The sequence below is a fragment of the Chiloscyllium plagiosum genome, chromosome 37 (assembly GCF_004010195.1).
Source record: "Chiloscyllium plagiosum isolate BGI_BamShark_2017 chromosome 37, ASM401019v2, whole genome shotgun sequence".
Taxonomy (NCBI): domain Eukaryota; kingdom Metazoa; phylum Chordata; class Chondrichthyes; order Orectolobiformes; family Hemiscylliidae; genus Chiloscyllium; species Chiloscyllium plagiosum.
The window spans coordinates 31,573,937-31,589,427 of record NC_057746.1 but is presented as its reverse complement, the minus strand read 5'-3'; the positions used below and the strand labels follow the sequence as shown (position 1 = coordinate 31,589,427).

The 15,491-nt window shown below is 47.7% G+C and overlaps 1 protein-coding gene across 1 annotated transcript in view; it reads left to right on the top strand.

The window, feature by feature from the left end:
• The window catches only part of ncbp3 (nuclear cap binding subunit 3), a gene marked incomplete at its 5' end in the record, with an annotated part of 28,181 nt that extends 21,779 nt beyond the window's left edge, over window positions 1-6,402 (top strand). Inside the window, 5 exons of the mRNA XM_043678389.1 lie at window positions 746-852; window positions 1,481-1,745; window positions 2,686-2,864; window positions 3,629-3,781; window positions 5,953-6,402. Coding sequence (XP_043534324.1) covers window positions 746-852; window positions 1,481-1,745; window positions 2,686-2,864; window positions 3,629-3,781; window positions 5,953-6,227 — 979 coding nt within the window. The remainder of the gene's footprint in view (window positions 1-745; window positions 853-1,480; window positions 1,746-2,685; window positions 2,865-3,628; window positions 3,782-5,952) is intronic.
• Between the last annotated feature and the right edge of the window lie 9,089 nt (window positions 6,403-15,491).

Sequence of the window (15,491 nt, the reverse complement as noted above, 5' to 3'; positions counted from 1 at the left end):
ATGGATTCGGCCACTATTGGAATATTGCGTGCAATTCTGGTCTCCTTCCTTTTGGATAGATGTTGTGAAACTTGAAAAGGTTCAGAAAAGATTTACAAGGATGTTACCAGGGTTGGAGGATTTGAGCTATAGGGAGAGGTTGAACAGGCTGGGGCTGTTTTCCCTGGAGCGTCGGAGGCTGAGGGGTGACCTTATAGAGGTTTATAAAATCATATGGGGCATGGATAGGATAAATAGACAAGGTCTTTTCCCTGAGGTGTGGGTGTCCAGAACTAGAGGGCATAGGTTTAGGGTGAGAGGGGAAAGATATAAAATGGGCCCACGGGGCAACTTTTTCACACAGGGGGTGGTATGTGTATGGAATGAGCTGCCAGAGGAAGTGGTGGAGGCTGGTACAATTGCAACATTTAAAAGGCATCTGGATGGGTACATGAATAGGAAGGGTTTAGAGGGATATGGGCTAAGTGCTGGCAAATGGGATTAAATTAGGTTAGGATATCTGGTCGGCATGGACGGGTTGGACTGTAGGGTCTATTTCTGTGCTGTGAGAGTCAATGATTCTATGTACAGGTCAGACTGTCAGCCATGAGCACCTGCTTGTCTATATTATCTTGGTTATTGGTTGTGCTTTTGATGGATCTGAGCATCTTGCTGGGCCATTGCCCACACACACCCACACCCTCGCTGATAGCTGTGTGGGCTGGTTTGTTTCTGATTTGATGTTTGTTATATTTCCTGCCTCCAGGAAGCGACGGTATCATGCCCGGCGGATCCAGAGAGACATTCTGAAGAGAAAATCCTTCCTGCCTGATGATGTGGGGCTGACATCACGTTACAAACACCATCACTCTGGTCAGTCAGCATGTGAAAAGGCATAGGTAGAGGCCTGTGGCCAACATAGCTGACGGGAGACAATGCCTGGTCTTTATTACAACTGGATGGTCCTCATGATGAGGGGAAGGGGAGGAGAAGATGGAATAGAGCGGAGTGAATAGAAGAGCAATTGGAAATGATAGTGAGAGGCAGTTGGAGATGGCAGAGTGGGCCTCTGGGAGGAGGGTATGGAATAGGGGCCGGGAGGGGGAAGGAGCAGGTTGATGGGAGGGTGTCAGAGCGGGGCACCAAGGGATGGTAAAGGTTAAAAATAACAGGTTTGAGAATGTGCCGGGTCAGATTTGCTGCTGACTGGAGGTTTTCCACAAAGTTATGACCAGAATCTGCATTTGGGCCCGCAGTGTGGGAAGGAGGCTGGGAACACTTAATCTGAAATTATAAAGAGACTAATGACACAGGTCTGGGTAGGGGGGAGATAGACGGGCAGCTTTTGCCCCTCCATGAGAAGGTTGGGAAAGGGTGGTGAGTACTGGCTGGTGCTGGGGGGGCTGAGTGAAGAGTGGGAAGTCCCGTTTCCCCCTGGGGCTCTGTTATCGAAGGTTTTACATTCAGCTCGAAGGCAGGTTGGTTTGTTTGTTGTTGCCAGGCCTGGGGAATGTTCCTGAGGAGCCGATTCAGGAAGAGGATGAGGATGAGGATGAAACGGAGCAGGATATGGAGGCAGATGACCGGGTGGTGGTGGAATATCGCAATGAGAGCCACCCAGGCGGACACTTGAGTCCCCGGGGCTCGGATTCTGATGAGATGGACTATGATCTGGAACTGAAGATGATCTCAATGCCATCACCCAAGAAGAGTTTGAAGATGACAATGTACGCGGATGAAGTAGAGGCCCGGCTGAAGACTATTCGGTGAGTGTTCCCCAAACATTCCCCCAGATTCTCCTCCTCCTCCCCCCGCCCTCCCCCGACCCACCCCCTTCCCAAGCCCAGTCTCTCCTGAAGTGACGGGTCTATGCTGGCTGCCAGAGTATTTTCCCAATATGTCGGGATGGTGAGAGTCCCCAGGCTGTGGCCAGTGCAAGGTGGATCAGGCCCCTCTGGGCCAATGTCCAGCACTGACTGCTGGCCGCTGCTCCAATGGTCAGTCGGTATTTTGGCACAAGAAGCAAGGATAGGGGAGAGAAGCAAAATCTTGTTTTATTTATCCATTCATGAGATGTGGGCATCCAATGGTAAAATAAAAGCCAACTGCTGTTTGATTAGATTAGATTAGATTAGATTAGATTAGATTAGATTACTTACAGTGCGCAAACAGGCCCTCAAGCCCAACAAGTCCACACCAACTCTCCGAAGAGCAATCCACCCAGACCCATTCCTCTGCATGTACCACTTCACCTAACACTATGGGCAATTCACCTGACCTGCACATTTTTGGATTGTGGGAGGAAACCCACGCAGACACGGGGGAGAATGTGCAAACTCCACACAGACATTTGCCTGAGGTGGGAATTGAACCCGGGTCTCTGGTGCTGTGCTAACCACTGTGCCACCGTGCTGTTGAAATATGAAATAGAAACAGAAAATACCAGACAAACTCGGCAGGTTTGATAGCATTCATGGTGTGGAGGTCCTGGTGTTGGACTGGGATGGACAAAGTCAGAAGTCACAGGACACCAGGTTATAATCCAACAGGTTTATTTGAAATCACAAGTTTTCGGTGGAGTGAACGGGCCCCCACAGCAGGATTCACATTTAAGGAATGAAATAAAAAGCAACGAATTGTTGTGTGAAATGGTTGTGGAGTGTTCCCACCAACCGTGTTTACTAACACCTTCCCCCGTATCTCCAGGAATTCGATAAAACCCGAAGCAAACATGACGGTTGTGTCCAGCAACCTGAGAAATCGGATTGGAGCCAGGCTGGCCACAGAGAAGGTGTCAGACGTGCGGTTACTGCTGGAGGAGAAACGGCAACTCGCAGAGAGACAGCAACCTGCCGGACCGGGCAGCAGCTCAGTCACCAGCACCGGTATCAATCCTCACCCTCTGTCCCACCCTAACCCCCTCTATAGGGTATCAATCCTCACCCTCTGTCCCACCCTAACCCACTCTATAGGGTATCAATCCTCACCCTCTGCCTCAACCTAACCCCTTTTATAGGGTAACAATCCTCACCCTCTGCCCCACCCTAACCCCCTCTATAGGGTATCAATCCTCACTCTCTGTCCCACTGTAACCCGCTGTACTTGAAGTACTCAGAAGGGCATGTACACAACCCCGACAACTTCTCGTTGTCTGTCATGTTATCCACATTATTTTGCTTTGTTTGGAATGTTGATGCTATTGTAAAACTGAATCTGTGCAACAAACCAGCTGCTTTTCAGGGAAGACAAACTCATTTTACTCGGCTTGTTCATGTGGAGGGTCTGGAGGTGCTGGATTGTTCTGGAAAGGGAAGCGGGCTGATTTAATTCGAGGTGCCGTCGATCATGCGGAGTTTTGAAAACAGTTAAAAGGAGAAGCTGTTTCCGTTGGTGAAAGGCGAACACGGAGAGTTGATCAGGAAAGCCCTGCATTAAAGGTCAGGGCACGTCAGTTCGGCAAGAATTGTCAGGAGGGGGTTAGATAAATATTCGACAAGGAAATCTTCAGCAGGATTGCTGGGGGAGAAAAGACAGATGTGGGATTACTGCACAGGCATGATGGGCTAACTGGTCTCCTGCGCTGTCTTGTCTGTTGAAGATGCTCACTGCTGCCGCTGGGCGTGACGGTGAACTCTGGTGTTGGTTTCAGGTGTAAGGCAGCGCCTGGGGAAGCGGCCCCATTCCCCTCAGCCTGGCAGCATCGGTGTCACCCGCAGGGAGCCCCAGACAGATGTTCACAGCAGGCTGGGCTTCCCCAAGCAGGAGAACAGGAGCTACGTACCCGACAAGAGCAAGAAGAGCGGTAAGTCATGGGGGCTTTTTGTCCTCTCTTGGTGTCCGTTCCCCACCTCGACAGAGTGCCCAGTCCGTGAGACCGCTGGGCAAATTCAAAAGCCTCAATCAGGCAGCTTTGTGTGGGGGATACCAGGGGCTGTGATGAAGAAGTTTGCACACCACTTCATCACAGTGAGGTGCATAGACATAAACAGTGTTTCCTCAAAGTTGTGAAGCGGGTCAGTCAGCGTGATCTAGGGGCTGGCACCCTGACTCCCACTTACACTGCACACGTGCGTCACAGATCCTTGAATCTGCAACAGCTTGTGGGAATTGGTCACAACCTGCAGGAGGAGCTCAGTGGGTTGGTTAGCTGAACAAAGCAGTGGCTGTTGGAATTTAACCCAAAAATGTAGGAGCTCCTGCACTGGGGGAGGGTTGGCAAGACCAGGTTTACTCTGGGATTGGTCGGACCCTGGGGAGTCCTGGAAATCAGAGGGACCTTGGTGTGTCGATCCCTGAAGGTACCAAGGCAAGTAGATAAGGTGGTTAAGAAGGTCTGTGAGCAGCTTACTTTATTAGCCATAGCATAGAGTGCAAGATCGCGGAGATAATGTTGGAGGTGTATAAAATAATGGACAGGATAAATAGGCAAATTCTTTTCCCTGGGGTGGGGGAGCACAGAACTAGAGAGCATAGGTTTAGGGTGAGAGGGGAAAGATATAAAAGAGACCTAAGAGGCAACGTTTTCACACAGAGGGTGCTATGTGTATGGAATGAGCTACCAGAGGATGTGGTGGAGGCTGGTACAATTGCAACATTTAAGAGGCATTTGGATGGGTCTATGAATAGGAAGGGTTTGGAGGGATATGGGCCGGGTGCTGGCAGTTGGGACTAGATTGCGTTGGGATATCTGGGCAGCACAGACAGGTTGGACCGAAGGGTCTGCTTCTGTGCTATACATCTCTATAACTCTATAAGTCCTGTGTGTAGCTCAGAGCTGAAAATGTGTTGCTGGAAAAGCGCAGCAGGTCAGGCAGCATCCAAGGAACAGGGGTGCTGAGACATGGTGGGGGGAGGGGAAATGAGGAAACTGGAGAAATCTGAGTTCATCCCTTGTGGTTGGAGGGTTCCTAGGCGGAAGATGAGGCGCTCTTCCTCCAGCCGTCGTGTTGCTATGGTCTGGCGATGGAGGAGTCCAAGGACCTGCATATCCTTGGTGGAGTGGGAGGGGGAGTTGAAGTGTTGAGCCACAGGGCGGTTGGATTGGTTGGTCCCAGAGGTGTTCTCTGAAACGTTCCGCAAGTAGGCGGCCTGTCTCCCCAATATAGAGAAGGCCACATCGGGTGCAGGTGAATTTGTGGTGGATATGGAAGGATCCCTTGGGGCCTTGAAGGGAAGTAAGGGGGGAGGTGTGGGCGCAAGTTTTGCATTTCTTGCAGTTGCAGGGGAAGGTGCCGGGAGTGGAGGTTGGGTTGGAGGGGGGTGTGGACCTGACGAGGGAGTCACGGCGGGAGTGGTCTCTCCAGAAAGTCCCATAATAATCCAATATGTTTCAATGAGATTGTCTGTCATTCTTGTAAACCCCAGTGAGTACAGTCCCAACCCAATCACCGTTTGTCCATAAGACCATCCCTTCATATCTGGGGTCATCACAAGATTTGACAGAGTCTCCATGTGCCATGGAGATCATTGTCAGACAGTAGGTGACTAGTACAGCTATTATGGGCCGAATGGCTGCCTCATGGGCTGTAAACCTCTCCACACCAATGATGTTAACATTCTCACTTCTGAATGAATATTTTTTAAAATCCCATGATTATTCAGAACTGCTAGTGAGTTTTTATGTTGCTTTTGTTATTTTTTAGTCAATTGTTACCACTGAAACAATTTTAAGAAACTAATCTGGTCATTACAAAGCTGTATTCAGGAATCTTGCTGTGCACAATGGACTCCCTGTCAGCTGTATCACTACAGTGACTGCATTAAAATAACACTTCAATGGCCATTGAGGGGCTGCTTTCTGAAAGGTGCTATAGAAATGTAAACATTTTGTTTCAGTCAGGCTGGTGGGATGAGGAATGTCGGCCATTTCTGCTGCAGCAATCACAAAGCTGTCCGAAAACATTTTTTTAATAAAATTCGCGTGTATCAGAAGCCTGGAGGTGATTTTTAATTCTGTTGTCGCCTTCCTGACAGGGAGCCTATGGAGCCGGCTTGGCAAAACCCCAGGAAAATGTGAGAAGATTGTGGAGAAAAATGCAGAGAAAGAGCCAGCCGCAGAGCAGGAGGAAGAGGAGGAAGTGGTGGTGAAAGAGGAAAAGGATGAAGATGACGACACTGAGCTCCAGCGTGCATGGGGCGCTTTGATCAGAGAAAAGGAGCGATCGCACAAGAAGAGTCGATTAGATAACCTCCCGTCGCTGCAGATCGAAATCAGCCGGGAGAGCTCCACCTCAGACAGTGAATCTTGACCCCTCAATGCCCTGGCCATGAACTCTGACCCATCACAGAGAGAAATGGCTGCTCACTGGGCACACGTACACAACTGGCCAGGACCTGAGCTGGAAACAGACACTTGTATTTGGAACAAACTCACCCTGAAATGTTACCGTTTACCTTCCAAGCTGAATTAAATTTAATCTTGAAGCCAAGTTGTAGGCTGAATTTATTTCACAGTCATAGTTTGCCAGCACTGGAATCCAGGCCAGGCCCCTTTCCGTGTCACACCCTGCCTCTCCTCCCCCACCATTCGCTTGGATCCAGTTGGGTATTTGGGTTTGCTGACCCAGCCAGGCGATGGGAGAGGATCCTGCACAGTGCCATTGCGGTTTGTATTCCCTGATGTCCGAACAGAACCACAGGTTTTCAGAAAGTAACTCATTCCAGTGTAGGGCACAAGGTGCACTTGTTCTCTGCTTTATCTTTATTACTCTGGCTTTTCACCTGGTGAAACTGTATCATACTGTCCAGTGTCCTCAGTATTCTGCCTGACCAAGCTCTTGTACAACAGTTCAAATCAGAAATTGCTGGAGAAACTCAGCAGGTCTGGGCAGGAGAGAGATGAACAGAGTTAACACTTTGAGAGACGGGCCAGCGCTGCCATGTTTTGTCCTGGAGGTATTCTGTGCTGTGCTATATTTCTGACCCTCGTATTCTTCAGATGTTTGCTGCATTTGATGTGATGAGCAAGTTGAATCTATGGCACCTGCATAACTTGCTTAATAGAGCACATTTGGGCAATCAGTCTCATTCGCTCAGTCAGTGCAGACAGGTTTAAGCAGTGTGTTAAAGGTGGTGAGAGAATAAGAGAGGTTTAAGGGAAGGAATTCCAAACAGCCCCAGAGAAGTGAAACAATTCACATCCGTGATACGTCAACTTCCCGAATTCAAAGAGCACGGAGCTGCTGAGGGCCGGAGATTTCCGAGATGGAGTTTGGTGAGGTTTTGGTGGAATTTGTGAACAATGAGGGGAATTTTTAAAATTGAGGTGTCAGTTAACCAGAAACCCATGGAGGTCATTGAGCACAGGATAAAATTATCCAATGATGGGGATAAGATGGTCCAGGGTCACGGAGCAGTCCAGGGTCACGGAGCAGTCCAGGGTCACGGAGCAGTCCAGGGTCACGGAGCAGTCCAGGTCACGGAACAGTCCAGGGTAGAAGCAGCTTTGGGAAATAGAGTTCAAGCTCTCTCCCTGCCCCTTGTTCGAAATCAGGCCCAGGTACAGAACACAGAACTGTACAGCACAGTTGTATAGAATATGATGCCAAATGAAACTAATGCCTTCTGCCTGCCCTTGGTCCATATTCCTCCATTCCTTGCATATTCCATCTGCTTATCTAAAAGTCTCTTAAAACCCCAATCGTATTTACCTCCACCACCCCCAGCAGTGCATTCCAGACTCTTACTGCATATCTCCTTTGAACTGCCCACCTCTCACCTTAAATATATGTCCCCTGGGTATTAGACATTTCAACTCTGGGGGGAAAAAAATTCTGACCATCAACCCTGCCTCTGCATCTCAATTTTATAAACTTCTCCCCTCAGTCTCTGCCCGAGTTTTTCTTATAGCTCATTCCCTCTAATCCAGGCAGTGGTAAACCTCTTCTGCAGGGAGAAAGTGAGGACTGCAGATGCTGGAGATTAGAGTCGAGAGTGTGGTGCTGGAAAAGCACAACAGTTCAGGCAGCATCTGAGGGGCAGGAGAATCGATGTTTGGTGAAGGGCTTCTGCCCGAAACGTCGACTCTCCTGCTCCTCAGATCCCGTCTGACCTGCATGCTTTTCCAGCACTTCTCTCGACTCAAACCTCTTCTGCACCCTCTCCAAAGCCACTGCATCCTTCCTGTAATGTGGCAAGCAGGACTAAATGCAATAATCTAAGTGTAGCCTAACCAAAGTCTTATAAAGCTGAAACATGACATCCTGACTCTTGTAATCACTTCTCCAACCACTTCAGGCCTGCATGTCATACACCACCTTTACCACCCTATCCACTTCTGTGACCACTTTCAGGGAGCTATGGACTTCAACCCCAAGATCCTTCTGTCCATCAATGCTTTTCGGAGTCTTGCCATTAACTGTATACTTTTCCTTAACATTTCTGTGGGAACTAGGGAAGTGATTGCCGGGCCCCTTGCTGAGATATTTGTATCAGCGATAGTCGCAGGTGAGGTGCCGGAAGATTGGAGGTTGGCAAATGTGATGCCACTGTTTAAGAAGGGTAGTAAAGACAAGCCAGGGAACTATAGACCGGTGAGCCCGACATCGGTGGTGGGCAAGTTGTTGGAGGGAACCCTGAGGGACAGGATGTACATGTATTTGGAAAGGATTGATTAGGGATAGTTAGCATAGCTTAGTGTGTGGGAAATTATGTCTCACAAACTTGATTGTTACTTCAAGAAACACAGGATTGATGAGGGCAGAGTGATAGACGTGACCTCTATGGACTTCTGGTTAGCAAGGTTAGGTCACATGGAATAGTGAGACCTAGCCGTTTGGATGCAGAACTGGCTCAAAGGTAGAAGATAGAGGGTAGTGGTCGAGGGTTGTTTTTCAGACTGGAGGCCTGTGACCAGTGGAGTGCCACAAGGATCGGTGCTGGGTCCTCTACTTTTCATTTATGTAAATGATTTGGATGTGAATATAGGAGGTACAGTTAGTAAGTTTGCAGGTGGCAGCAAAATTGTAGGTGTAGTGGACAGTGAAGAGGGTTACCTCAGAGTACCATGGGATCTGGACCAGATGGGCCAGTGGGCTGAGAAGTGGCAGATGGAGTTTAATTTAGATAAATGTGAGGTGCTGCATTTTAGGAAAGCAAATCAGAGCAGGACTTATACACTTAGCGGTAAGGTCCTAGGGAGTGTTGCTGAACAAAGAGACCTTGGAGTGCAGGTTCATAGCTGTGAAGCTTGAAAGGGTTCAGAAAAGATTTACAAGGATGTTACCACGGTTGGAGGATTTGAGCTACAGGGAGAGGCTGAACAGGCTGGGGCTGTTTTCCCTGGAGCATTGGAGGCTGAGGGGTGACCTTATAGAGATTTATAAAATCATTCGGAGCATGGATAGGATAAATAGACAAGGTCTTTTCCCTGTGGTGAGGGAGTCCAGAACTAGAGGGCATAGGTTTAGGGTGAGAGGGGAAAGATTTAAAGGCCTAAGAGGCAACTTTTCAAGGTAGAGGGTGGTACATGTATGGAATGAGCTGCCAGAGGAAATGGTGGAGGCTGGTATAACTGCAATATTTAAAAGGCATCTGGATGGGTATATGAATAGGAAGGGTTTCAGGGGATATGGGCTGGGTGCTGGCAAATGGGATTAGATTAGGTTGGGATATCTGGGCGGCATGGACTATTTGGAACAAAAAGTCTGTTTCTGTGCTGTACGTCTCTATCACTCCTTAAGGTTCACACTTACCCTGATTAAACTCCATCTGTCATTTTCTCTGCCCATATGGACAACTGATCTATATCCCACTGCTTCCTTTGACAACCTTCTACACTATCCACCACTCAAACTGATCTTTGTATCATCTGTAAAGTCACTAACCCATCCATCTACATTTTCATCTAAATCATATATATATATATATATATCACTAACAGCAGAGGTCCCAGTACAGATCCCTGGGGAACACCACTTCTCACGGAATTCTAACCTGAAAAACACCCTTCCACCGTTGCCCTCTGTCTTCTATGGGCAAGCCAATCCTGAATCCACGCGGCCAAGTCACTGTTGATCCCACGCATTTTAATCTTCTGGATGAGCCTATGATGACAGAGCTTGTCGAAATACTTACTAAAATCCATGTAAACAACATGCACCGCTCTACCCTCATTGATCATCTTCGTCACCTCCTTGAAAAATTCCATCAAGTCAGTAAGACATGACCTGCCCTGCCACAATACCATGCTGACGCTCCCTAATTAGGCCATGCTTTTCCAAATGTGTTTAAATCCTATTTCTAAGAATTCTCTCCGATAGCTTCCCAACCACCAATGTGTGACTCACCGGTCTATAGTTCCCTATTTCCCTTAAACATCGGGTTAGTGTGTGTACTGGGAATTGATCATACTTGATATGGAGCTTGGATCTTTTGTATCCTGATACTGTGCGTGAAGTATCCTTTGAGGAGTATGTTCGGTTCTGATGTTTCATTAAACTATCGGCGTTCAGGAGGAAGCCTCAATTCCAATGAACTCACTGCTCAGAACTCTCTCTGCTCACATCAAGGCATTCTGCAAACACAGTAACAAGCTACTCAAATGAGGAACCTGTCATAGGTAAGCCTGATTTATCCCTTTTCCTGATAAACTGCAACAGTGTTGTGATCGGTGATGAATCTTCCATTGCTGTAGCTTTAGTCTTCATGTTTACAGAAGGATTTGCATTCCTACAGTACTTTTTCACCTGTTGTAATATAGAAGACCTGACAGTCACCGAAATAGAAAGCTGAGAATGATCAGATCACCTGTTATACTTGGGTGAGTGTTCCCCAGAACACGAGGAGAGAATTCCCTTGTTCTTTGAATCTTGGCTGCTTGGGATCTTTCTGAACCACCTGAGAAGGTAGACTGGGTCTCTGTTTAACACCATTCCAAAAGATGTCACCTCTGATAGTGAATTACTCTCTTGGTCTCCTACCTTAAAACAGTGTCAGCACTTCAGAACAGTTTCAATAGTTGTAATTTTGATTTGGAGATGCTGGTGTTGGACTGGGGTGTACAAAGTTAAAAATCACACAACACCAGGTTATAGTCCAACAGGTTTATTTGGGAGCACTAGCTTTCAGAGTGCCGCTCCTTCATCAGGTGGTAGTGAAGAATAAGAACGTAGGACTCAGAGTTTATAGCAAAAGGTTACAGTGTGATGTAGCTGAAATTATACATTGAAAAATACCTTGATTGTTTGTTAAGTCTCTCATCTGTTAGAATGATCATAATAGTTTCACTTCTTTCATATGTAAGTCACAAAACATTTTTTAAAAAGTGTGGAAGGTCTTGGTGAGGTGCTCATCCTCATTGATAATGAGTTTTTCGGCTCCTGGGAAATACTGGACAATCAGTCTAAACATTATGGCACAGACAGCAGCACGCAAGGGGCTAACACCCTCAACACATTATCTGGGCTGACACCAATTGTTAAAGTTAACCTGAGAATGTAACGTTTAAAAGAAAGTTTTGTGACTTACAATTGATAGAAGTGAAACTATCATGGTCATTCTAACAGATGAGAAACTTAACAAATAATCAAGGTATTTTTCTATAATTTCAGCTACATCACACTGTAAACTTTTGCTATAAACTCTGAGTCCTACGATCTTATTCTCCACTACCACCTGATGAAGGAGCGACACTCTAAAAGCTAGTGTTTCCAAATAAACCTGTTGGAATATAACCTGGTGTTGTGTGATTTTTAACTCAATAGTTGTAAAGAGGCTTGGGAGAAGCTGCAGGTGGAGAATGCTTTTGACATATGACTTGAGCCATGATCATATTGATTGGTGGAGCAGGCTCAATGGGCAGAATGACCTACTGCTGCATCTATTTTCAATGTCTGTTTCTATGTTTGGTCCCACACCCCGATCATTAAAAGTAATATGGTATTGAGCCACAGGTTGGCTGGGAAAGGTGCTTTGAGGGTCCCAGGAACATCTCAAAGCAGGGACCTGATTCAGCCCATCGAGTCCACTCCGCTATTCAATGATGGCTGATGGGCATTTCAACTCCCCTTACCCGCACTCTCCCCGCAGTCCTTAGTTCCTTGCGAGATCAAGAATTTATGTCTCTGTCTTGTACACATTTAATGTCCCGGCCTCCACTGTGCTCCGTGGCAATGAATTCCCCAGGCCCACCGCTCTCTGGCTGAAGAAATGTCCCCTCATTTCTGTTCTAAATTGACCCTTTCTAATTCTAAGGCTGTATGCCCATGGGTTCTAGTCTCCCCACCTAACGGAAACAACTTCCCAGCATCCACCCTTTGTAAGCCATGCATTATCTTGTAAGTTTCTATTAGATCTCCCCTCAATCTTCGAAACTCTAACGAATACAATCCCAGGATCCTCAGAGGCAGGGAAGATGGAGGAGAGGATTCTTGAGGCTATTAATAGTATTGACTTTATTGTCCCTTTAACCAACTGCGCATGTGTAAATTTGCATTAAAGAGCCCCAAAAGGCAGGTGTTTCTGAGCCAGAGTCCAGGTTCAAGCCTCACCTGCTCCAGAGTTGTATCTCAACATCCCAGAACTGGTTGATTCAAATATCCACAACACCCTGTCTGTGGAAGTCCGCCTCAACTGATGGGCAGCTCAAACCTTCAGCGAGAGGATCAGTGTCGACAGACTACCATCCAAGCATTTGCCCGAGACAAAGTGTAGTATCGGTCCGCCACTAGACTGATTGAAATAGAGAACGTTGGAGAAACTCAGCAGGTCTGGCAGCCTCTGTGGAGAGAGAAACAAAGTTAACATTTCAGTCCAGTTACCCGTTGTCAGAAATGACAATAGCTGGGAAAGGATGGTATTTATGTAGCTGAAAATGTGTTGCTGGAAAAGCGCAGCAGGTCAGGCAGCATCCAGGGAACAGGAGAATTGACGTTTTGGGCATAAGCCCTTCTTCAGGAATGTGTCAACAACAAGTGTGACCATTTGAAAATGGGAACCTGGAGGGAACAGAAGCTGATGGTGTGAGGGTGGGTGATAACATGGAGGGAGGTGATCCCACTCTGAAATTGTTAAACTTAGTGTTGGGTCATGAACACATTGCAGTACAGACATGGAAGATGAGGTGCTGTTCCTCTAGCTGGTGTTCGTGTATCCTGGTGGCACTGTAGCAGGCCTGAGACACAAGTATTGGCATGGCAACATGGTGGGGTGTCAAAGTGGCAGGCAGCTGGGAGCTCAGGGTCATTATTACTGATAGAGCTTTGGTGTTTGGCAAATGATCACTCAATCTGCATTTTGTCTTCCCAGCAGAGAAGACCACATTGTGAGCAGTGAATACAGGAGACATGCAGGTAAATTGCTGCTTCTTCTGGGGAGTGAGCCTGGGACCTGGGATAGTGAGGAGAGATATGGGCAGGTGTTGTAGCTTCGGCAACTGCTGGGAAGGTCCTGTGGGAGTGTGAGGAGGTGCTGGGAGTGGACTATGGTGTTCTAGAGGGACCAGTCCCTGCAGAATGCTGACAAGGAAGGGGAGGGACTTGTGTCAGGTGGACATTTCCTGCTGAAGGTGGGGTAATGGAAGCTTACGATCCCTTGGATGCGGATGCTCGTGGGGGGAGAAGTGAGGACAAGGGAGACCCTATTGTTGTTGTGGGAGGGAAGGGAAAGGCTGAAGGCATAAGTACAGGAAATGGGTGGGACATGGCTGAGAACTCTGACAACCATTATAGAGGGGAATCCGTGATTGAGGAAAAAGATTGACATTTTGAGGCCTCTTGTAGCATCATCAGAACAGGTGTGACAAAGATGGTGAAACTGGGAGAATGGAATGGAGTGTATACAGGAAGCAGGATGAATAGTCCAGGTCATCATGGGAGTCAGTGGGATTGTAATGGGATTCAATGGCCAGCCTATCCCCAGGAATGGAAACAGAGATGTCAAGGAAGGGAAGGGAGGAGGTGAGAGTGAAGTAGAAATTGGAAACGAAATTGATAATATTTTCCAATTCCAGACAAGAAAAGGAAGCAGCACTAAGTATGTCATTGATTTAATGGAGAAAGAGTTCTTGGGAGAGACCCAAGTAGGATTAAAACAAGGAATGTTCCATGTACCCCACAAAGAGACAGGCAAAACTGCGGCCCACATGGGTACTCATGGCCATTCTTTCAATCTGAAGAAAATGAGAGCAGTGAAAGGAGTTGTTCAAAGTGAGGATGAACTCAGCCAGGTAGAGGAGGGCACTGGCGGATGGGGATGGTTCAGCCATGTTTTTCCAGGAGTAAGCAGAGGGCCCTGAGCCAATCCTGATGGGGATGGAGGTGTAAAGAGATTGCACGTCCATGGAGAAGAGGAGGCAGCTGGAGCTCGGGAACTGGAAATTCTGAAAGCGACATAAACCATCATAAGAATCATGAATATAATTGGGAGCAGACTGGATGGGGGAGAAATAAATAACAGGTCAATGTTGGATGAAGTAAGTTCCATGGGGCAAGGACAGTTAGAAACAATGGGTCAGCCTGGGCCCTGCTGAGTGTGGATTTTGGGAAGAAGGTAGAAGTGGACTGGAGGGATTTGGGGATTATGAGCTGGGAGGTTGTGGGTGGGGATAGTTCCAGATGAGATGAGATTAGTGACAGTTGTACACACAATAGTTTGATGTTTGGTGGTGGGGTCATGGTCCGGGGGAAATGGGAGAATGTGCCTGACTGAGAGTTGGCAGTGAGTCTCCACAATGTAAAGGTCAGTCTGTCAGACAACAGCAACCAGCCTTTCCCACCCCCACCCCCACCCCATTGGTTGGCTTCATGATAAAGCCTGGGTTGGAATGCCATCAGTTCAGAGGGAGATGAGTTCTCGAATGGGTGAGGCAGAGAGAGGAGTTGTCACTGAAATTAAGGTGACCAATGGGTCCTGTGGATTAGAATAGTCAGGTGGTTGGTTTTGACTGGCACAGACTCAATGGACTGAAAGGCCTTTCCCTGTGCTCCAGACCTCTGACAGTTCTCAATGTAAAGGTCAAGTTCAGGTAAAAGGCAAGATGGAGGGGTCGAGATGAAGGAAGGGTATCGGAGGTGGGCAAAGGGGAGTGTGGAACTGGGAAAGGACTTCTGTCGAGGACACGGAGGTGAAAAGTTCAACATTACATTGTACCTGAAATTCATTATGGTGGGGCAGAGGGGGGTTAAAACGGAGACCTTTGCTGAATACAGAACATGAGGCATCAGAGAGTGGGAGGTCAGAAAGGATAGTAAATATGTGACAGGAGTGGGGGTTGTGAAAGGGGATGGAGTCAGAGGGAAGGGGATTGGGGTGAAGGCCCTGAAGGGGTGTAGGTATCTCTAAATTGTTGCATCATGCATTCCTCAATACCTGAAAGGAATAGAAAAAGTTTCTTGTCAGAATGCTGCATGAGCCAGAGGATGAAGTGCTACTGGAGAGGCAGGGCACGGCAGCTCTGAGCCAGCGTGAGGCGGTATTGATGGGGAGAGTGGTAATGCAGCTCTGAGCCAGCGTGAGGTGGTATTGATGGGGAGAGTGGTAATGCAGCTCTGAGCCAGCGTGAGGTGGTATTGATG